The following is a 22,031-nucleotide window of genomic DNA, read 5'->3' on the forward strand; positions in this document are numbered from 1 at the left end:
CTACTTGTAAGTGGAATTACCAGACTCTAAGAAATACCAAATATTTTGATGTCTATACTAAATACTAATTTTCTTCATTGTATTTCTTTCATACATAATACATACTCTTTTCTAAGAGCTGAGTTTCTCATCTTGTTACATAACAACCTGAAGTTATTAATTTTTTCTAAAATACAGACCGCTTAGTAAAAAAACTTGTGGATTTTGAAAGGTTACATGACCAACGACAAAGTTATATGAAATCCCAATGATGACTAATATGTCATACTAAATTAAAATTGTTACACCCAGTTAGCAGTGAACTGGTAACCTCTGTACTTGCTTATCCCATACTTGCATATACACATTGACAGTTGCACAGCTTTTCATGCCATAAACAGCAGGCCTTTTCTTTTCTTTCCGCTGCCCCCACCTTTTTTTTAACATGGAAATAATTGACTTCTGTTTTTATTTCAGGGAGGAGGAGTAGTCTACACAATAAGCAAGAGTGGATGTGGCCCTGTAAGCACTTTTCTTACATTTACTTTTTTGTCCTCAACATAACTATATTTATAGTAACTCCTAGCCTTCAGTTGCGTTATTTATATGAGTGTTCATGTTGGAGTTTATGTTGCAAATAGAAAATAATGAAGAGAGAGCTAAAAGATTAATATTGCAGTTTATTCAATGGTATGAAGTATCTGGCAAACAGATGTCAAAAAGTTAAATAGAAACATTATAGAAATAGAAAAAATAGAAAATAGATTATAGAATCACAAAAAAAAGGACTGGAAGGAGTTATCTGTTGCACTTACATTACACGTATTATACAAGTTGCCTATTCTCCCCTTCTACTCTAGACATGACTAGTGTGAATTTGTCTGCATGTTCTAAGTTGTTCTTCCTCTCAGAAGTAATCACTCAGATATCTACAGTAACTAAGGCTATTTCAGTTTTTCATTCTTTCATGCAGCAGGGATAATTGTGAAGTTATGAATCCTAGACAGGTTAAGCCTGTCATCAGGAAAGAGGTGAAAGATGCTGTAATGTGGTGCTGAATACAAGTATTTTTATCAAGATGGTGACTAATTGTATGGACTAAAATATTTGCAGATTTATGTCAAATATATATAATTATTTTGGTTTTCTTTCAGCAAGATAAGATTTTTATTTTTTAATGCAAAGTTACTGTGTTCAAACACTTAATATAAAAATGAGAAAAAACTTGAAAGGTAAATGAAGTCAAGTTTACTCTTTCTGTGTCAATGACAGGGGTTTTTGCTTGTTTTTTATAATATAGCAAGTAGGCAAAAATAAACTAGTTATGTAGTTTGCTGTTGCTAAGCACTATCAGTTGCCTCTTCAAACTAGAAAAATGGGGATGCCTCAGCAGCAGCAAGGACAATGTTTCCAAAAATGTAAAACATTCATGTCATCAATACTTGTAAAATGTAAAATTTATGACAATGTATATTGGGTTTTTGCAAAGAAGAACAAAGTTACAGTTTTGGAGGAAACTACTGATTATATTAATAATGACAAGTGAAATTTACTTTAAAAAAGGAACTATTTATGCTGGACCGTGATATTTTATATTTGATTGACGGTAAATCAGGAAGGTGTTAATTTTTGTTTCTTTCCAGTTTCTCCTTCCTAATTTTTACATGTTGTGTATGTGTACATATTACATACATAATATGTTTTAACACCAAGCATTAAATTAAATCTTTATAGTTTATTTCTATTAAAATAATATCTTCACAGTGGCTGTTTTAAAATGTTTCCTGAGTACCCCTAGATAATCACTGTTATACAAAGGGCTAATGCACCTGGCTCTTATGTTCACACGTGGGTGTTCATGCATTAAAAGTGGAGAGTACAATACTCTCCTTATCATTTACCCTTTACATAAGGATCAGTCAGAATTGAGGGTGTCTGAAGTATGCCTTTTCTTCTTAAGCAATTATAGAAGAGAAATAACTGGTTTCATTTTTTTCTTAGGGCGGTGCTGCTGATGCATATAGTCAACACGCCTGTAGAGATGTAAGCTGCTTATATATGTATTTGCTGATTGTCTACTACTATGCTTCTTAACACATCTCCTTATTGCAAATTGCATTTGATTCTCTTCTGCAGACCTATATTATTCTTCCTACACATATTAAGGAAAATGGTGGTAGTCTGAGGTATTATTCTGAGATTAAAATCCAAAATTAAAAGGTGTTACATTGTCACTTCCTTGAAGTGTAATCATTTATGTTATAGTGGCTACTCATTACCTGTTATAAATGCTTAATTTGTTAGCCTACTGCAATGTCAGAATTCTTGCTGCATAATGCTTTTTATCTGTTATTGTCTTTGGATATTGTATATTGTGCAATATTATTTGGGGGGTTTTACCATCTTTGTGTATTAAACCAATAATTCTTTAATTGGTTGAGAAAATTCTATTGTCAATCTCATTTATTTCATTTTCACATGAAAACGGATTTATTTTAAAATCTAACATATTTTACATTTTTAAAATCATGAAGGCAAGTGAAAAAATCTTATCAGAAAGACGACACACTCTCTAATGCCTGTTAGGAACTGAAACCATGGCCAAGAAGCTCCTTAATCATATGCTTTACTTTAAATACATCATTAGTTATATTAATTCCTAAATATTAAACATATTTCATCTTTGTTTAATATGTATGTGTAAATTGTATTTGTGATAGAGCAACATTAATCTGATAACTACAGTAGAACTTTTGAAAATTTTTACTTCAGTTATCTTTAAGCAGGTTCGGTATACTTTAGTATTGCCCTAGATTTACTGGAAATGAAATCTTAAATAATCTTATAGTAGATTAAATCGGTTTGATTTGAAGTGTACATCCTCTAAGGAAAAAAGTGATGACTTCTAGATATAATTAACAAATTATTGTACAAATAAATACCTGATTTATGTTTTGATTTCAGGGTGCATCTGGCAGTGGTCTTACCTATGGTCAGGTAACTATGTGCTTTCCAAGATGTTTTCAGAAACTAAGCAGTTATGCCCAAATTTTACCAAAGAATAATAAAATTCATGGAAGGGGATAAAGAAGGACTGTCTTCAAATGGATAAATAATAATCTTATCTGGAAATAACTGAAACAGATGAGTTACATGTTTAGGGGATGTTGTAATATCAACTTTGTTGGAAGTTATTAACTTCTGTTTTACACAGAAACTCGATTATATTTATTCTGTAAACGAACACCCAGTTACATTTATTATGATTTTCCAAAAGTCAGTGCTTTCTTTGATAGTAACTAAGAATTTAAAAGTATTTTTTGTGGCTTTTGCCTATGCAATAGTACATATGCATTGATGAAATGGAAAACTTCATTGCACATTATTTAATGCTTCATTTAAAACACTTCTATTCTTATGGTGCATCCTATTTATTCAAGTTTATATTTCAAAGGTAGGTTTTTTTAGTTTTGGGGGACGGGTTCTGGAGTTTGGGTTGGTTTCTTTTTTGATGAAGTTAGAAGAGATTAATTTTTCTTTTCTACCAATAGATTATTTTTTATTATAAAAAACTTCCAATTTGATGTTAGGTGAAACATTTGCAACTTTTACACAGTGCTGTGTAAAACTAGCAAAACAATTGGGGTTTGTAGGAAAAAAAAAATTAAACCAGTTGATTTATTTCAGTTGTTCATTTATTAATTGCCTGTACATTAATATTTTTCTTCAGAATCTTATTTTGTTTGGTACTTTAGGGTAATGATGTTAGCTGTAATGTTCTTGTGGAAAATAGTGCTGTTAATTTGTCATACATTTACCTAAGCAAAAAATGGATTCTGTATTCTCTACAGTCTGTCCCTTCAAGCAGTTCAGATTCCAGTAAGAAGGTAAGAACTCCTTTTCTTTTCAATTCAAAGGGAAAAAATTCTTAGAGTTTTAACTTGGCATGACTCATTTTATTTCAGTGGTATTACAGTTCCGTTTACTGGTTAAGACTTTTCAAGGTTTTAATCCAGATAGATTGATTCATATGGGTTGAATCAGTTTGCTTCTTGGATGACTAAGACTAGCAGTGCTATGGTGGCTTTTGTTGATAGTTGACTTCATTGTGTATAAAATAAAATTCCATACGTGTTCATGGGGATCTGTTTTAAAAAAGTTAAGATAGCGATTGTGATGTAATAAGGACTTTTAAGTATATAGATTATGTAATTATTATTCAGATGTGGCTGGAGAACGTGTGTGACCCAAATGAAATCAATAGAATTCGTATTACTGTTGAATTTGACTCATAATATTTACATGGACTCTTCCTCTCACTTCAGTCCCCAGGAAGCTCAGGGCTAATACTATGGTGTGTTCAGTAAACACACAGCGTACCCATTATGTCCTCACAGATATTGGTTTTTTTCATTTTAATTTCCCATTGTTTTAAGAATTTAAAATATACTGATAGGTTATTTTTTAATAACTTAGTTTAAAAAAAGTAATACTTCTCTCTATTTTATATTAGAATTCTTTACTTCGGATAGCACCAACTCCTTTTTTTACACCACTGGATAACATAAACTGTTTTCGGTTTAAAAAAAAAAAAGAAAAAGAAAAAAGAAAAAACACTTCTAATCAGAAAACATTAAAACCTGAACAGAAGATACTACTATTGCATTTGGCTTAGTTGTTTTGAATTAACTCAATATTAAGCCTTTTTTTTGGCATAATACTGAATACAGAGAAAAAAAAATTGAATGTCTAGTTTGGGGTGGAAAGTTGAAGATCAAAAAGGACACATAGTGTACGGGTACAATAAATGAAATCCTGCTTCTGCCTCTACAGCTGAGTCATTGTGTAACTGGGAGCAAGTCTTTTATCTCCTTATACTCGTATGTAAATCATGTATATGTATATATTCTTCTTTGCTTGGTAATGTGCATTAAAAATTTTTATAAAAATAGTATTTTATAAAAGTGATCATCCATAGCATTATACTCAGAGTTTGTAGATTTAGAGAATTCACTATTCTTCATTTTCCTAACATACTTTATTATTTAAATAAACTCTAGGATGGGTAAATTTCTCTGATTTCCCTATAGGTAGTGGTCATTGCCAACAGCAACCCTTTTCCACCTGTGGTAAGCAGTTTTTCTCCACAATGCTCAGAATTTTGACTCAAAAAGCTTTCAAATATCTTCATGCTTAATTTGTCAGAAAGATTCATGGTGTATGGAGACAATTCTTTGGCAGACAGGGTTTACCCTAGGTACATAATTATCTTCAGGGAAAGCCAGTAGTAAGATAGCTACAAATCTCGTGGTTCTATGATTGCTATTAGTACTTGAAGAGTTATTGGATTAGCTGCAGATTCCAGGTCTCGCAATGCATACAGCATCTGTGTTCCTGAATAGTTCTGATTTTCTGTTTCTATTGCAATTTCTTTTGTAAATTCACTTCCACTCTCACTTTTAAACTATTAGATTTCCACTCTGCTTACTTGGAACTGATACAGTCAGTCAAAAGTAAGTTTAGCCTTAAGGTAGTTAAAGTGAGTTTGTATGACGTAGCATTTGATATATATGTTTTTCTTATGTCTAGTTTCTAATCAAACATGGTGTTGTTCTAACCCAAATGAAGATTAAGATGCATTTGTTCTATGCTATCCTTTCCGTGGATTTCTTTCACATTTGGTTGTGTATTGCATCCAAAAGACAGGGCCCTTTTCCTGACGCAGTTTTCTGTTTGCACCAGCCCTTGTGCAAATAATTAAAGATTGTTTTGTTTCATTTGCAGCGTCATACCTACCCCCAGGTAAACATACTTTTTTCTTATGATTTCTAGAATAGTAATATAGTTCTTATGGGATCAAACCAGTTGCCTCAGGATGGTGTCCGCTACCCTTTTATATTTGTCCCTCACATCCCAAAATTCAGCAAACAAATGATTGGATCAGGAATTGAATTTGTATGTGTGGTGATATATCACCAATGCAGGTGACAGTGAGACAGGTTGGAGGGATGATGATGTCTTAGCTTCACGCACCACATTTGGAAAAGCTGAGCTGACTGGTAGTGCAAAAAGGGTGTAGCCTGTGCTCTGCTGCTCTCTGCATAAGCTGTAACAGAAGCAGATGCAAGCGTGGAAAATTACTTCGTAGGGGCAGGCCACCTCCCCAAACTTTTAGAGCTGAGGATAAACTAGTTTAATAGTAAGTGTTAAGAATTTGATACTCCGTACATCACACATACAACCTGTCCCTTTATTCTCACAAGCAAAATAGTACAACTTGGTATTTTCTGTTTAACTGCATTGCATTTAAACAAGCCAAATTAAATGTTTTCTGTTGTGGTTTTTTGGGGTTTTTTTTTGTTCTTTTTTTTTCTTTCAGAGTTTGGGAAGTTCTGCTACTAGGATCATAATACAGGTAGACATTCTTTCTCGATTATATTTGAGTTTTAACTGAAGCCTTGTCTCAGTAAACTAAATAATGGTTCATCTCTTTGGGAATAAATAAGTATGAATAACTTACAGATATCTTCGATATCCACAAACTACAGTGGTGGAATAGGATGTTTCTGTGGTTACAGCAAAGTGGATATCCTACTTGGTTGCTGATTAAAGACCAATGCAGCTGTTTCCTACAGCCATAAAATATGAAGACCTCTGCATGCTAATTACATAGTGCTCTCAAAATTTGCAAAATTTAACCATCTCAATCTGCTCAGGAAGGTAGATGGAATTCTAGAGCTGAAGCTTGAATGTTATTTGATATTAAATCAAATATGCATAAATCAAAACCTGCAGAGTTCCATGTTCATTTAAACAGTCTATTTTTTTAATAGAAACAACTAGTTCAGTGTTATTTTTTTAAAAACATTGCACAGTTAGGGCTTAGGTGAACTTTTGTTTGCTGTTCTATTTGTAACATTGCTTCTTGATAACCAGGCACTTGGAAAGCTCATTACAATCCAACCTCATTAAGAGCATGTTTGTAAAGTATTATGGATATCAGGCATATTTTTTCTGGGTCCTTTGCAGTTTTAACCAACCTACCACTCTTCACGGTTTAGGCTCTTCTTCCTTCATACATTAGTCCTCCAGACTGTCAAAATAAATTCTCACTTTCACTGAAATATCAGAAGTAGGTGAACCCAGCTGAAATTTGTCTTTTGAAAATCATTGCTTTCAAAATGTATAGCAGTAGATTCTTCCATAACTAGTGATGAACGCTGGCAGAGAAAGGAATAAGATTTCCTTGTTGTTTTATTTCTGCATTTAAATGTATAGTGTTTTGATTTCACAGGTTAAGTATTTTCAATGCATATATATAAAAATAAAACTGATATATATATCAGTTTATATATATAAAAATTATATATATATATCAGCTTATATATATAAATAAAACTCTCATAATCCATGTACTTCACGGGAATTGAAAGATCTTCTGCAGTGACTTTTCCTTTGGTTAAATTCTAACTGTGGCTTTTCCAATTTTTGTTTTGACAAAGCCTTTGTCAAAAGTTTGTTGTGCTTATTCATGAAAAAAAATCAGCCATAATATGAACATAAATGGATATAAGTTTAATGACAGTGTGTGATACATTTGAAGGCAGAATTATTTAAATTCATTTGAAATACAACAATATGACACTACAATGTATTATATGATGAATTTTCATTAAGAAAATGACATCAAGATGTATAAATACTTTTAACAGTTTATGAAGGATCCTTATATACTGAAGTATTAAACATTGTAGTGGTTGGAGATGGCATAAATAAAGAACAGGTATAAGGAACTCTTTTTGGCTTTCAAAATGTCTAGTAGATATAAGGAGAGAGTTACTTCTTGAAATTTATTAGTATGTAAGCAATTCCTCTTAAAAAATAAATGCAATTACTCTTAAAAATAAATAACTATTTCTTTTGTTCCTGAGTAGGGTGGACAAAGACAGCAAAGCAGCAGCAGCAGTACTTATGTTCAGGTAAGTGAACTTAAAAAGGACTAGAAATATTCCTGTAAACTTCACTAAAACAGGGCCAGCACAACTTGGAAATAAATTATTTCCTACATTTTAAAATTTATTTCACAGGGTGCAGATACTTCTATTTCTCTGATTTTTGTTCATAAAATTGTCATCTGGTACTGGTGTTCAACCAATCACACATGGAGATACATTTATGAGTGTTACAAACAAAAACAGTTGAAGTTAAATGACTGTATACCACTCAATGTGTCCTCTAAAAGGTGCGTAAAAGTCATGGCACTGAGAGGAAGTGATTCTAGACTCAGTGTCACACTATAAATCCCATACTGGTAGATTCAGACCTGATGTATATTAGATCTCAAATTTCCAAAGGTTGTGAAGGATAGTTGCTTATCCATATCAAGAATGAAGGAGAATCATAACTGTGGACCTCTGTGCAACGTCTTTCAGGAGACAAAGCTACTTGTCTGAAAAACAAGTGTGTAAATTTAACAAATACTGAAATAATAATAACATAATTTGTTGCGGAGTAACAAATGAGAATAATCATTGTATGAACTCAAGTATGAAGGCTCTTCAGAGTTCCTCTTCTTTTGGGGAGAGTGGGGGTGGAGGGGGAAGCCAAACATCTCTCAATATTCTCTGTACCACTACAAGCAACGAAGAAAATGTTTCACAAGGGTAGGTATAACTTCTAGGGACCAAGGCTGTAGGTACTCAATGTGCACGAGGTTGGTAGTCTGTGTCTCAATTTGATTCATGGCTTTTGCTGAGAGTAGGACAATCTGCTGAACAGATGCTAGTGTAATGCTCTATCTCCTTAGAATGAGGAAGAAGTTTTTTTGCGGGTGGGAAACCCCTGTGCAGCTGTATTTCCATAAACATTATGCTCTTTGTAGCAGCCTCCTTGTCAAGGTGCTAATTATCGTCTGGGGTTTTTTTTGTAAAGGGTTCCCAAGGCAGCCAGTCCTATGGCCAGGTGAGACTTTTCTGCTGAACTGTATTGAGCTTTTCTGGAGGAGCCTGCCTTGTAAATGGACTTTGGGGTTTGGTTGGTTTTTTTCCCCTTCTTGGTGTTGCTGAGTGGTCCTGTATTTTGGTTTGTACCATTGAATTACTGTGAAGGGAGAGGAACATAGCACAGAAGAACTTTTAGTGGAAATGGGCTTTTCTGTCACAGCTGTGCTAAGACTACAGCTTTGTTTACAAATGAGTTCTTGCCTTTCTTAAAGGGCTACCGGCCTCAAGGTGCCAGCTCCTATGGCCAGGTAGGCATCAGTCAGTATACACCGTTTGAGAAAGCAAAGTGCCATGGCACTGCAAAAGCACTTAGCAATCACTCAGAAGATGAACTTAAAGGACACTTTCTCTGAAAGTGGGTATTCTCACACTCAAAATTGATCCCCATGCTACTTATTTATCTGGAATCCCAGCATGTGAAATCATGACATGCAGCATCATTGTGAGGGCCAGGAGGAAGTCCAGGCTCTTCATACTGCCCAGCAGAGCTTCAGAGTGTAGTTGCTTGCTTCTCCTAATGCAGGCTGGATCCCTTACAAAAGGGAAATAACCAAATGGTGTCCTTGTCTTAGGGTGGGCCAAGTTACTCAGGCAGCAGCAGTTCCTATGGCCAGGTAAGCAAACTGGATATCCTGTAGGAAGTTCTTCACTGATCTCCCTGTGACCAGCATGACTGGCAGATTTTGAGAGTGATGTTTCGTTTTGTAGTCTGCGTCTCAATAGGACAATCTGCCGTACATATGCTAGCACAATGTTCTATCTCCTTAGGCTCGGGAAGAGGCTTTTTTTTGGGGGGGTGGGGGAGGAGGAAGGGGGGTGGGAGACCCCTGTGCAGCTGTACTTCCATAAACATTATGCTCTTTGTAGCAGCTTCCTTGTCAAGGTGCTAATTATCTTCTGTTTTGTTTTTTTAAAGGGTTCCCAAGGCAGCCAGTCCTATGGCCAGGTGAGACTTTTCTGCTGAACTGTATTGAGCTTTTCTGTAGGAGCCTGCCTTGTAAATGGACTTTGGGGTTTGGTTGGTTTTTTTTTTTCCCTTCTTGGTGTTGCTGAGTGGTCCTTGATTTTGGTTTGTACCATTGAATTACTGTGAAGGGAGAGGAACATAGCACAGAAGAACTTTTAGTGGAAATGGGCTTTTGTGTCACAGCTGTGCTAAGACTACAGCTTTGTTTACAAATGAGTTCTTGCCTTTCTTAAAGGGCTACCGGCCTCAAGGTGCCAGCTCCTATGGCCAGGTAAGCATCAGTCAGTATAGAGCCCTTCAGAAAGTGGAGAGCCATGGTACTGCAAAAGGTAGCAGACTTCACGTTTTTGTTTTTCTTTCAATTTATATTGTGTTCTCAAGAAGAAAAAAGAAACAAATCTCTGAATCCGTTTGAAAACTTTTGTTCTGAAAATGACAGTTGTGTTTTTAATGGATATCTGCAGGAAGCATGGTTTCCCGTTGCTATGTGATCTTTTCCATGGGTATCGAACTTTAAAGTTTATGCTAGAAATAGTCCATTTAGTGCTCTTCCTGTACCAGTTGATTTTCATGCTACAAGACACATTTATAGTCAGTTCTTTGCTGTCTCTGTTGGTCTCTGTATGGAGAAACAGCATTGAGGAGCTAAAGAGTACTGGGTCAGTTCCTCAGCAGCAGGAAGATATTCTTAGAGCCTGCAGCTGATGCATGTTTACCTCCCTTTACAGTTTTTATGTGAATTAAAGCATCCCTAAGCTAGCTATGAATTTTGCAGGATCTTTATCTCATCAGATAGCAGAAATAGACAAGATAGTTCAAATCCTTTTTGGTAATGCCTGTCTTCATCACTCTCCCAGACAGCTGTGGCGCAGGTCTGCATGTACATGAAACATCTGCTCTTCTTTGACATTATATTGAAGGCAGATTGCATCAGCAGCTTATAGTTTCCCACAGTAATTTTGTATTACTGAAAGTTTTTCAAAAGGTACTGGCATCCTTGACTAATTCATTTGACCTGCAACTTTGAATTGAAACAAAAGAATGCAATTTTACGAATCTATATCTTTTCTAGGATTCTTTCTTAATTTTTTAAAATTATTTTTAGCCTTTATTTTCCCTCAGAGGAAGGGAATTGTGCAACTGGGGATCACCAAAAATACAAATATAGGAAATCAGTATTCACCGACCATTAGCCATCTAAGCCCAGTGTCTGAGACACACCAGGCAAAAGAAACAAAATAAGAAAATTTTGCATCCCTTCAGTGTCCTGGAAAACCTTCGTAAGACTAGAGTCCTGTCTGAGACGGATGTGAAACTACTCTCGGATGGTCATTTGAGAAATACACTGTGATCATTGAGAAATGCAGTGATTCATTCAGAAAAAGAAATGTCAAAACAATTGTAGTTAAGCACCAGAGTCTGTACATTCTCTGTCTTAATCTGCATTTTTTTTCCCCACTAAGAGAGAAATGTGAGAGGCATATTGCTTCACAAATACAATAATTATGAATCACTAATTCCTTCCTTACAGGGCTACCAGCCCCAAGGTGCCAGCTCCTATGGCCAGGTAAGCATCAGTCAGTATACACCGTTTGAGAAAGCAAAGTGCCATGGCACTGCAAAAGCACTTAGCAATCACTCAGAAGATGAACTTAAAGGACACTTTCTCTGAAAGTGGGTATTCTCACACTCAAAATTGATCCCCATGCTACTTATTTATCTGGAATCCCAGCATGTGAAATCATGACATGCAGCATCATTGTGAGGGCCAGGAGGAAGTCCAGGCTCTTCATACTGCCCAGCAGAGCTTCAGAGTGTAGTTGCTTGCTTCTCCTAATGCAGGCTGGATCCCTTACAAAAGGGAAATAACCAAATGGTGTCCTTGTCTTAGGGTGGGCCAAGTTACTCAGGCAGCAGCAGTTCCTATGGCCAGGTAAGCAAACTGGATATCCTGTAGGAAGTTCTTCACTGATCTCCCTGTGACCAGCATGACTGGCAGATTTTGAGAGTGATGTTTCGTTTTGTAGTCTGCGTCTCAATAGGACAATCTGCCGTACATATGCTAGCACAATGTTCTATCTCCTTAGGCTCGGGAAGAGGCTTTTTTTGGGGGGGTAGGGGGGAGGTGGGGGAGGAGGAAGGGGGGTGGGAGACCCCTGTGCAGCTGTACTTCCATAAACATTATGCTCTTTGTAGCAGCCTCCTTGTCAAGGTGCTAATTATCTTCTGTTTTGTTTTTTTAAAGGGTTCCCAAGGCAGCCAGTCCTATGGCCAGGTGAGACTTTTCTGCTGAACTGTATTGAGCTTTTCTGTAGGAGCTGCCTTGTAAATGGACTTTGGGGTTTGGTTGTTTTTTTTTTTTCCCTTCTTGGTGCTGCTGAGTGGTCCTGTATTTTGGTTTGTACCATTGAATTACTGTGAAGGGAGAGGAACATAGCACAGAAGAACTTTTAGTGGAAATGGGCTTTTCTGTCACAGCTGTGCTAAGACTACAGCTTTGTTTACAAATGAGTTCTTGCCTTTCTTAAAGGGCTACCGGCCTCAAGGTGCCAGCTCCTATGGCCAGGTAAGCATCAGTCAGTATACACCGTTTGAGAAAGCAAAGTGCCATGGCACTGCAAAAGCACTTAGCAATCACTCAGAAGATGAACTTAAGGGACACTTTCTCTGAAAGTGGGTATTCTCACACTCAAAATTGATCCCCATGCTACTTATTTATCTGGAATCCCAGCATGTGAAATCATGACATGCAGCATCATTGTGAGGGCCAGGAGGAAGTCCAGGCTCTTCATACTGCCCAGCAGAGCTTCAGAGTGTAGTTGCTTGCTTCTCCTAATGCAGGCTGGATCCCTTACAAAAGGGAAATAACCAAATGGTGTCCTTGTCTTAGGGTGGGCCAAGTTACTCAGGCAGCAGCAGTTCCTATGGCCAGGTAAGCAAACTGGATATCCTGTAGGAAGTTCTTCACTGATCTCCCTGTGACCAGCATGACTGGCAGATTTTGAGAGTGATGTTTCGTTTTGTAGTCTGCGTCTCAATAGGACAATCTGCCGTACATATGCTAGCACAATGTTCTATCTCCTTAGGCTCGGGAAGAGGCTTTTTTTTGGGGGGGTGGGGGAGGAGGAAGGGGGGTGGGAGACCCCTGTGCAGCTGTACTTCCATAAACATTATGCTCTTTGTAGCAGCTTCCTTGTCAAGGTGCTAATTATCTTCTGTTTTGTTTTTTTAAAGGGTTCCCAAGGCAGCCAGTCCTATGGCCAGGTGAGACTTTTCTGCTGAACTGTATTGAGCTTTTCTGGAGGAGCCTGCCTTGTAAATGGACTTTGGGGTTTGGTTGGGGTTTTTTTTCCCTTCTTGGTGTTGCTGAGTGGTCCTGTATTTTGGTTTGTACCATTGAATTACTGTGAAGGGAGAGGAACATAGCACAGAAGAACTTTTAGTGGAAATGGGCTTTTCTGTCACAGCTGTGCTAAGACTACAGCTTTGTTTACAAATGAGTTCTTGCCTTTCTTAAAGGGCTACCGGCCTCAAGGTGCCAGCTCCTATGGCCAGGTAGGCATCAGTCGGTCATGAGTCAGTATATAACATGTATGTGATGTTCCCATATATGTATTTAGAATTCTGTGATTTGCTTTTTGAAATTATATAGTAAATTGTCATTATAAGTAAGAGTTTTGAGCTTTTTTTCATTTTAGTCTGGGAACAGTAGCTCATTGAAGCAGCTCTTTCCCATACAGGAAGGAATGCATGCAGATATCAGCTTTTTGATGCAGTATAATATTCAACATACACAATACTTTACAACAAATTTCCCAGTAGCTGGTATTCTGCCATTTAAGCAGTCAGGCAGCTAAAGCCTTTAAAATTTATTTCTGTATTTGAAATGGAGAAAAGTAATAAAGTAATATTTGGATTATTGAGATGCCTTTTTTTTTTTTTTCCTTCTCTCAAGCAGAGTGGTTCTGCATCTTCAGGTGGCAGCAGTGGTTGTGGACAAGTAAGTCCCCTTTCTCCAAATTATTTGGAAGCTAGACCCAGCTTTCTTTGTAGTAGTAAAATAATTTTTTATAAGTTATATAATGTTTGTAGTTGGAATCTTTTTTTTTCATTGTTAAATGGAATTATCTAGCACAGAGATCAAGAAAGTCTGATACTGTTGATCTCTCTAACCAAAATGAAATGGCTTCTCCCATTTAGTGTTACACATAGAGGACAGACAAGTAGTCATTCATCTGTCTACTCAGTAAACAGATATAATCTTTGCTTGGGAATGATTTTTGGATGTTACTGCATTTAGTTCCTATAGAAAGTGATAGGATCAGAAGGTGGCTCCTGTGGAATAAGAATTAGATTAATAGTTTTCATCCTAGTTCCATTTCAACTTGTGTATGCCTACCATGGAGTAAAGACAGTGTCTTCAATCATGAGATCCCAGATGAAAGGGTCATGGATGAGGCCATGATAGTAAACCTATGTTCAAATAAATATATTTGTGAAAGCAACAGGAAGGAAAGAGAAGTATAAATACAGAAATTTTTAGCATAAGTATTTAGCAGAACTATTAGGAATGGTATGAGTTACGTATGAATGGAAATGCATGTGAAAACATTGTAAGAAGCAGTACAAGGACACAGTTAACAGAAATTGAACTGATAAACCCTGAGGAATGTGTTACTTCCACCAAAGCTGTGTCGCAGGTTGACTTACCAACAGAAGACCTGTGCTCTAATAATGGGAGGGTGACAACCAGGGTAGAACTCATTGTATGTTCTGTTTCTCATCCTGTTATCCCAACAAGAAGACTGGCTGTAACCAAAATATACCCCAAACGGGGAAATTAAAGGCATTGGGCAGCAGCCCTGCCTAAGATGGGTGAATCTAGCAAGATTCTGAGGTAGGCAGTCACACAACAGTAACTGTTAATTCCTAAAAGAACTGTCCAAGAAAACCCCTCCAGTTCATCTTTATCAATTAAGAGGAACTAGGATGATACAGAGAGACATCAATTGCAAGCCTACCTTGCTTTCCATGTGGCACACAAATAGTCCTTCTTTGATATGTGGGCACATGTCTTGGTGCTTGTGAGTAGGTGGGTATGGGAGTGACAGAGGGTAAAGCCACAGACTTAAAGGGTCAAATAAAATTAAACTCATCCTATGTAAAGTTTTATGTTGAGTTTTGTTACATTAATTCTCACATAAGAAATTTTAAGAAAGCTAACTACTTTTCAAGAAAATGAAAATTCGGGCATTTACCTTTTGGTTTGTTTGGTTTTTTAACAGGGTTATTCATATGATAGCAATCCCTGCCACCAGGTAAATGTTGCCTTCCTCCTCTGATTTTAAGATGCATCCAAAATGAGTTTTGACACTAACTCAATTAGTACCAACTTCAGATTCATAGATATAATATTACCAATTATGAGATTAGAACTCACTATCTTCCTATACACAGGAGTTTGGGGTCTTCCCCTCCCCACTTTTTCCTCGCATTATGTCTGTGAAATGTCTAGTTCTATAAGATACTAAGGCCAGATTCTGGAAAGAACAAATCCGCTGCAGAGTTACTCAACTGGCACTATTTAAATGAGGGATGGACCTCACCAGCATATTGTGGACTTTTCCCTTCAAAACTCAGAAAATATTTCAGGACTGCTGCTTGAGGTTTGTGAAAGAGACTGGCTTAATAATTCATGCAGTTTGTGCAGTGAAGTATATAGATAGCTACACGTATATTTGCTACAAGTTTCAGTGTTGGAACTCTAAAACCCACTATCCTAAAAGATGTCTGCTGTGTTTAAAGAAACAACCTCTGTAAGTGTTAAAAATTAGTAAGGAAACAGCAATGGTTATCTCTTTTTTTTATTCATGATATTTCTCTTGAGTCTTACTGATATTTTACAAGAAATAGAAAAATTGAATAGATCATTGTATTAATAAATAACATGTATTACCAATATAAATATATACTATATTTATAAATATACAAAGAACATAGATGTTGCTAACATATATTATTGTAATGTGGTATATGTATGCTATATGGAATATATTTTTGTAACTTCAAAGAATAATACATGATATAGGTATGTATATTATTTTATAATAGCTTTTCAAGTTTTTTTATAAAGAGGAGCTATTTCTTTCTAAGACTAAAGGAAACACTTAAATTTTGTTCTAAAAACTGATAGAACATTGAAAGATAATACTTTTCATTTCATTTTCCTTTGTCTCTTCTGGATGAAGTCTCAGTTCCATTTTAGTGAATGGCAAATATCCCACTCACTTCAATAGCTCAGGATTTCACTGTTCTTTATGATGCACTTTTGACACTGACACCTCTATAAATATTTCTTCTCATTTCACTTTTAAATTACATTCCTTTTTTAAAGTTGAAACATATTGAGTGCTCTATTTAAAACCTTTTCCTCAAGGCCACTGAATCTCAGAGCTCCCAGCTTTCTGTGTAATAATGCTACCAGGGAAATTTTTCATTCCATTTGTACAAATTAGGTTTTCTACAGGAGAAAAAAAAGATACGTTGTCTAGAGTCTGTTCAGAATGCAACTCGTCTTGACGTATGTTCCTTGACATATGTCTCATCTAGTATTTACCTTTGCGCTGTTGGCAATCTATGCTTACTACTTTAGAAATCATACCTATATTGCATACCTGCCTCTGCTCCTTACTTCTCCTAAGCAAGTATCATAACTTTCATTAAAAATAATCCATAGCCAAACAGTAAGTGTCTAATGCATGCATAATTTGTGTCTCATTTACAGGATGGATCACAGGGTGGTCAGGTAGGTAGCTCTTTATTATCCATTTGGGAAAACGTTTTAAACAGCTCTAATTTAGAGTATAGCTTCCTTGCTTGTGAGGGTATAGACTCTTGCTTGTGAGGGTATAGAGTCTCCTGAGCTTCAGCCTGTAACTCATTCTCTTCAAACGTACTTTTTTTACTAGCCCTGAAATTCCACTTACATAGAAAGAAGTCTGCAACCTAATAAAGCTAGCTCTGTGGATTCTGATCAAATTCAGCTCTCCAGCATTGTAACAATTGTTGTTTTGTTTTCACAGGGTGGGTCATACTCCTCACAAAACTATGGTGGTAGCCAAGTAAGTAGAGATTATTATTTCCTCCCACAGAGGTTTTACTTCACACTGGTTCCATGATGGCTGATCAATAGCCAATCTGCAGTATTGTAATATTAATTCTAATATTTTATTTTTTTTTGTTAGCAGGGTGGATCATCATACTCACAAAATTATGGTGGCAACCAGGTAGGTAGACCATGATTTTCTCCTGGTAAGGATTTTTATAATATCTGATAAATTATCTAGATATCTAGAAAGTTGTATTTGTTCAAAGGAATCCCAGGCAATTGTTTACTCAAGCTTTACAGCCCCCCAACAAAATCAGTGTCTTCTGAAGTAGCATTTATATTTCTTTATTTTATAGGGTGGATCCTCACAAAACTATGGTGGTGGCCAAGTAAGTAATGCTGTTTCCCTACTTGTACATCACTTCATACAAGCTTTAGCCTCTGCTCAGAATCAGGTTTTCTATATCGTAATTTTCTCTGATTTTGGTTTGTTTGTTTTAAAGGGTGGATCCTCCTCAGACACCTACTATGATGGTCAGGTAACTAATTCATTCTTTCTCCTAGTTACATATTATTCCATGCTAATCTTTGTAGTCCCTGCATCATCTTTCTCAAAGATGTAGTAAAACATAATACTTTCCATAGTCTTTTTTTTGTTTGGATAGATTTTTGGTTTTTTTCTTTACTGAAGAATGGAACATTCCCTGTAAGCAACCATTGCAGCCATGTGTTTAGCTCCTTATTTTCCTTTTAAAGATTTTACTTTAATTAAACTCAGCTTTTTCTTTGCATAAGCCTCAATTCTGTCTTGCAGAGTACAACATCAAATTGTATTTTAACCATCCATTTTTGTGAGGAAATAACTGGTATCTGATCTCCTTCTAGGATTCACAAGATTCCTCAGATGATAATCCCAATGCTTGTGATGATGTGAGTATATTTTCTCTAAAATATTTTCATCACAACATTTTCATGTAGATGGGAAAACATTGCACTGCTAGATGTGAGCAGAATGATTCAGAAAGAATGTTGAGTTCCCACAGTAATAGCTGTTTCAGCAACTGCATGTTTTTCTTACTGAAAATTGTCATGCGTTTACAGATACATTTTGTGTTTTTAAATGCATTTAACATCATGTAATTAAGTAGCCTGGATGAAATTGTTCAGCTTGGAGAAGAGAAGGCTTCAGGGAGACCTTCTAGTGGCCTTCCAGTATCTGAAAGGGGCCTGCAAGAAAGATGGAGAGGGACTTTTTAGAAGGGCATGTAGTGATAGGACAAGGAGTAATGGCTTCAAACTGGAAGAGAGTAGATTTAGATTAGATATCAGGAAGAAATTTTTCACTATGAGGGTCGTGAGGCACAGGAGCAGGTTGCCCAGAGACGTTCTGGATGCCTGATCCCTGGAGATGTTCAAGGCCAGGCTGGATGGGGCTTTGAGCAGCCTGGTCTAGTGGTTGGTGTCCCTGCCCATGGCAGGGGGGTTGATGGTCTTTAAGGTCCCTTCCAACCTAAACCATTCTGTGATTCTATGAAATGAAATATGGATAAAAAGATTTTACTGGCTTTGCAGTAACAGAAAGTTTTGCCTAAAGTCTAAAGATACATTTTACAGTAATTAAAAAAAAATAAAAATAAAAATCCCTTAGACAAGCTTTAAATACATACAATGAAAGAGAGAGAAGAGATACTGTGGCAGATATTCCACTGCTTTTCATGTTACCTTTCTACCAATCTGAACATGCTATTAAAATATTTTTCAGACTGGAATGGTAGGATTTCAAAGTAATTTAGGCAAGGCTGTGGAGGATGTGAGCATCAAATGATTTTTGTCATGTCTGTATGCAGTATCAGAAAGAATCAGGTTTCTGTAAACTTACTGTATTTAAATAATTCTTAAAGAAGGAAATAACTTCTTCTTTTCCAGAATGACACTACCTATAGTGCCAATGGTCGGGTAAGTGCTTTTTTCCTTCTGCAGTATTCAAATTATTATGATTAATGACAGCGTTAGTAACTGAACACTTCTACATTAGACCTGTGGGCCTCTAATTGGAGTGTATGATTGCTTTATAATACTCTACAAAAAGTTAATTAAAGAATGAGATATTTGATGTTATATTTCTCTGTACTTAGTCCCTTCTAGCCATTGTCAAGGCTGCTGTACAATACTTCTGAGAATATATACTATGTATATACTAACACAGTTTTTCTGAAGTGTATGCACTTTGACTGGATAATTATTTGCGAATTAACCATCTGTGTACATGAGGCATGTAGCCACCTCAAGCTTTTTCCACTTGTTCTATTTTAAACTTGCATATATGCTAGTATTGTAACATTCATCCCCTGGTAATAGTCTCTCTGTCAAGACTTTCCATCTGTCCTACAAATTGTGATTAACATGGATAGCTCGTGACCAAGCAAATATACTATGTGTAAGAACTTCTTTCTGTTCGTAGAAAAGCTTTTTCCATCTGTTACTGCCATCTAGAGTAACCTTCTGTCATCAGTTACTTGCCTTTTCTTCAGTTGTCAGCCATGTACTTTACTGCTTTATTATTTTTCCTCTCTAGTTCTTTAGTACTGCACCAAAAATGTATACTAGGAAGTAAGGAGGCCTTCTGAAAACATCTTTTGGTTTTGCTTGTATTTTTGTTGAATGTGTTGCATTAGGTTTAATGCAAACAGTTCTGCAAAAAAAAAAAAATCCTTCAGCAGCAAACCCTGTTTAAGTGTCATCACTTCCTCCTTTGTTCACAAAAGATGATATTCTCTTGGTTATCGCTATCCAGTACATATTGCCGGACTTCATTGTAAAAGAGTTTGCTTCTAAATGTTCTCACAAAGAAGGGTGGGGGATGTTAAAAGAACAAACAAACAAACAAACAAAAAAAAAAAAAACCAACACAATTTGTTATAGAGATTGTTCTCTAAATCCCAGCGGTTGTGCTGAGGGAGACTCCACTAAGCAGGAACTTTTGATGAAGGAGTGATAAGGTGAAAACAGATGAAGAATATGCTTTTTAAGACTCTCAGTGATAGTAAAATGATAGCTGTGGCAGAACATAGCTGATGGCAGATTGCAGAATTATTGAGAAATTGGCCAAAATTCAGGTGATGAGCTTGACACAAACTTTTTGTTTTTGTTACTACATCCTTTACTGATAATTAAGCCAGTTTACTGAAAAGTGGAATTACCTTTTGAATGTACTGTAGACATAGCTTGGTAAACAAACTATTTTATACTTTCACAATTTCATACTGAATTGTGAAAAAAATAAAAAAAAAGAACACTAAAAGAAAGTGAGACCTGGCTACCTCACTCTTTAGTAGATGTGTTTTATGGTGTAGGTAAGTCTGAATTTTGTATTGGTTCCCCAGGAATAGGCTGATGAGGTTTGCATTCCTGTTTGTACCATATGAGGGTTTCAGCAGATAAATGACACTTTCCTCTCTTGCTCCAAAGCTAGCCTATCAATGTTAGTTGCTTTTATTTTCAAAGAACTCTGATACAATATTTTCCACTGTGTTTTTTAGTGAAAGGGAGGTCGATTCTCTGGATATTTTCCTGTCCCAAAATATGCCACCTTGACAAATTTAGGTAGATTTTTGCTGAAAGTATTTTGTGTGAATGGCTGCATCTATAAAGTAATAACGAGCTTCTGGCTCCTTTACAGAGTTCTGGTTGTGCAAACAAGAAAGTTGTTGCCAGAGTAAGTAACCTTTTTTTTCCTTTTCTTTTTTACTGTTTGTAGGATTTTTGCCCTAACTATACCTAATTTGTCCCAATTATGCCTAATTTTTCACTAATTATGTTTTTCCTAATTAATATTTACAGAAAAAGTAAAATAAAAATACCTTGGCTATTTGCTCTTTGGATTAATTTACTTTAAAGGATATGTGTGTGTGTGTGTGTGTGTGTGTGTGTGTGTGTATATATATACACACATATATGAAAAAAAGACAAGAAGTATGTTCTTCAGGAAGCACATACAGAGTTGGTCCAAGCTAAAGTTAAAATTAAACGAGTGTCATACAAACAGAGGATAGCTACAATTTCGGCTGAACTAATATAGAATAATGAAGTAAGAAAGATTAATGTTTCGTAATTTGTTGTGCATGTTATGGAGGAGATACAGATAAGTGTATTGTATAGCTTCAAGTTAGACTCAGCAGTAGCCTATAAAAATGATGTGCAAATAACTTTTATTTTGCTATAAGGCATTCCTACTCAATGTATACATTAATGGGCCTGGAGTTGTTATAAGTAAGTAATACGGAAAAATAGAATGCCTGTCACTGATCATAGAGTTTTCATGTCCTAATAGTAAATGTCTTTGGTTTTTACAGGATACATCACATGTTTTGAGCAGAAGAGACTACGATGCCCAGGTAATCCATTCTTGTCACTTTTTCTGAAATACTGCGGGTGTTACAGCTCCTTGGCATATTACCTACAAAAACAGGAATAAAGATCTAGTTTCCACAACAGAGCATTCTATTTAAGGTTGGGTAGTTCTTTCCCAATAGAACTACGTATTTTAATTTATTACCCTTACAGAAAAATGAGTCATTTCTTGTTTCTTCACAGAACGAGTCTTCTACTTCAAATAGCAGCCACACTAACGTCCAGGTAATAACATGGCGTCTACTGCGTGATCTCATTGCAAGGAGCTTTCTGATAAATTATATTTCATTTCTGAAAATTAGGTTCCACTAATTTATCTGTGCTGAAGGTTGCTATTTTGATTTGGCAGCATTTTCCCTATAATGTTATAATTTTATACAGTTGTAAATAATTATAATGGGCCCAGAATATACTGTCTCCTCTGTTCCTTCACTCTACTAAGCAGGTAAGCATTGCACGTGTTTCTTTACATAACATGTTGTAAAAGTTGTTTGCAAGACACAAAAGAAATAGTTTTAGAATCTTTCTTTCAGAAACAGTCCTGTTCTAGTGAAGGTAATGGCCA

At 36.0% G+C, this 22,031-nt stretch overlaps 1 protein-coding gene across 1 annotated transcript in view; it reads left to right on the forward strand.

Annotated features, from left to right (window-relative positions):
- Window positions 1-22,031, forward strand: part of LOC134519791 (hornerin-like) — an 88,926-nt gene that overhangs the window by 40,918 nt on the left and 25,977 nt on the right. The window contains exons 11-41 of the mRNA XM_063344415.1: window positions 457-501; window positions 1,981-2,022; window positions 2,944-2,976; window positions 3,831-3,866; window positions 5,070-5,108; window positions 5,764-5,781; window positions 6,359-6,394; window positions 7,914-7,958; window positions 8,911-8,940; window positions 9,194-9,229; window positions 9,554-9,595; window positions 9,898-9,927; window positions 11,480-11,515; window positions 11,840-11,881; window positions 12,194-12,223; window positions 12,479-12,514; window positions 12,839-12,880; window positions 13,183-13,212; window positions 13,468-13,503; window positions 13,907-13,948; window positions 15,234-15,266; window positions 16,733-16,753; window positions 17,031-17,069; window positions 17,193-17,234; window positions 17,413-17,445; window positions 17,560-17,595; window positions 17,942-17,986; window positions 18,983-19,012; window positions 20,736-20,771; window positions 21,409-21,450; window positions 21,650-21,691. Of these exons, the coding sequence (XP_063200485.1) occupies window positions 457-501; window positions 1,981-2,022; window positions 2,944-2,976; window positions 3,831-3,866; window positions 5,070-5,108; window positions 5,764-5,781; window positions 6,359-6,394; window positions 7,914-7,958; window positions 8,911-8,940; window positions 9,194-9,229; window positions 9,554-9,595; window positions 9,898-9,927; window positions 11,480-11,515; window positions 11,840-11,881; window positions 12,194-12,223; window positions 12,479-12,514; window positions 12,839-12,880; window positions 13,183-13,212; window positions 13,468-13,503; window positions 13,907-13,948; window positions 15,234-15,266; window positions 16,733-16,753; window positions 17,031-17,069; window positions 17,193-17,234; window positions 17,413-17,445; window positions 17,560-17,595; window positions 17,942-17,986; window positions 18,983-19,012; window positions 20,736-20,771; window positions 21,409-21,450; window positions 21,650-21,691 (1,125 nt within the window). The remainder of the gene's footprint in view (window positions 1-456; window positions 502-1,980; window positions 2,023-2,943; window positions 2,977-3,830; window positions 3,867-5,069; window positions 5,109-5,763; window positions 5,782-6,358; window positions 6,395-7,913; window positions 7,959-8,910; window positions 8,941-9,193; window positions 9,230-9,553; window positions 9,596-9,897; window positions 9,928-11,479; window positions 11,516-11,839; window positions 11,882-12,193; window positions 12,224-12,478; window positions 12,515-12,838; window positions 12,881-13,182; window positions 13,213-13,467; window positions 13,504-13,906; window positions 13,949-15,233; window positions 15,267-16,732; window positions 16,754-17,030; window positions 17,070-17,192; window positions 17,235-17,412; window positions 17,446-17,559; window positions 17,596-17,941; window positions 17,987-18,982; window positions 19,013-20,735; window positions 20,772-21,408; window positions 21,451-21,649; window positions 21,692-22,031) is intronic.

Source organism: Chroicocephalus ridibundus, chromosome 8 (genome assembly GCF_963924245.1).
Source record: "Chroicocephalus ridibundus chromosome 8, bChrRid1.1, whole genome shotgun sequence".
Lineage (NCBI taxonomy): Eukaryota > Metazoa > Chordata > Aves > Charadriiformes > Laridae > Chroicocephalus > Chroicocephalus ridibundus.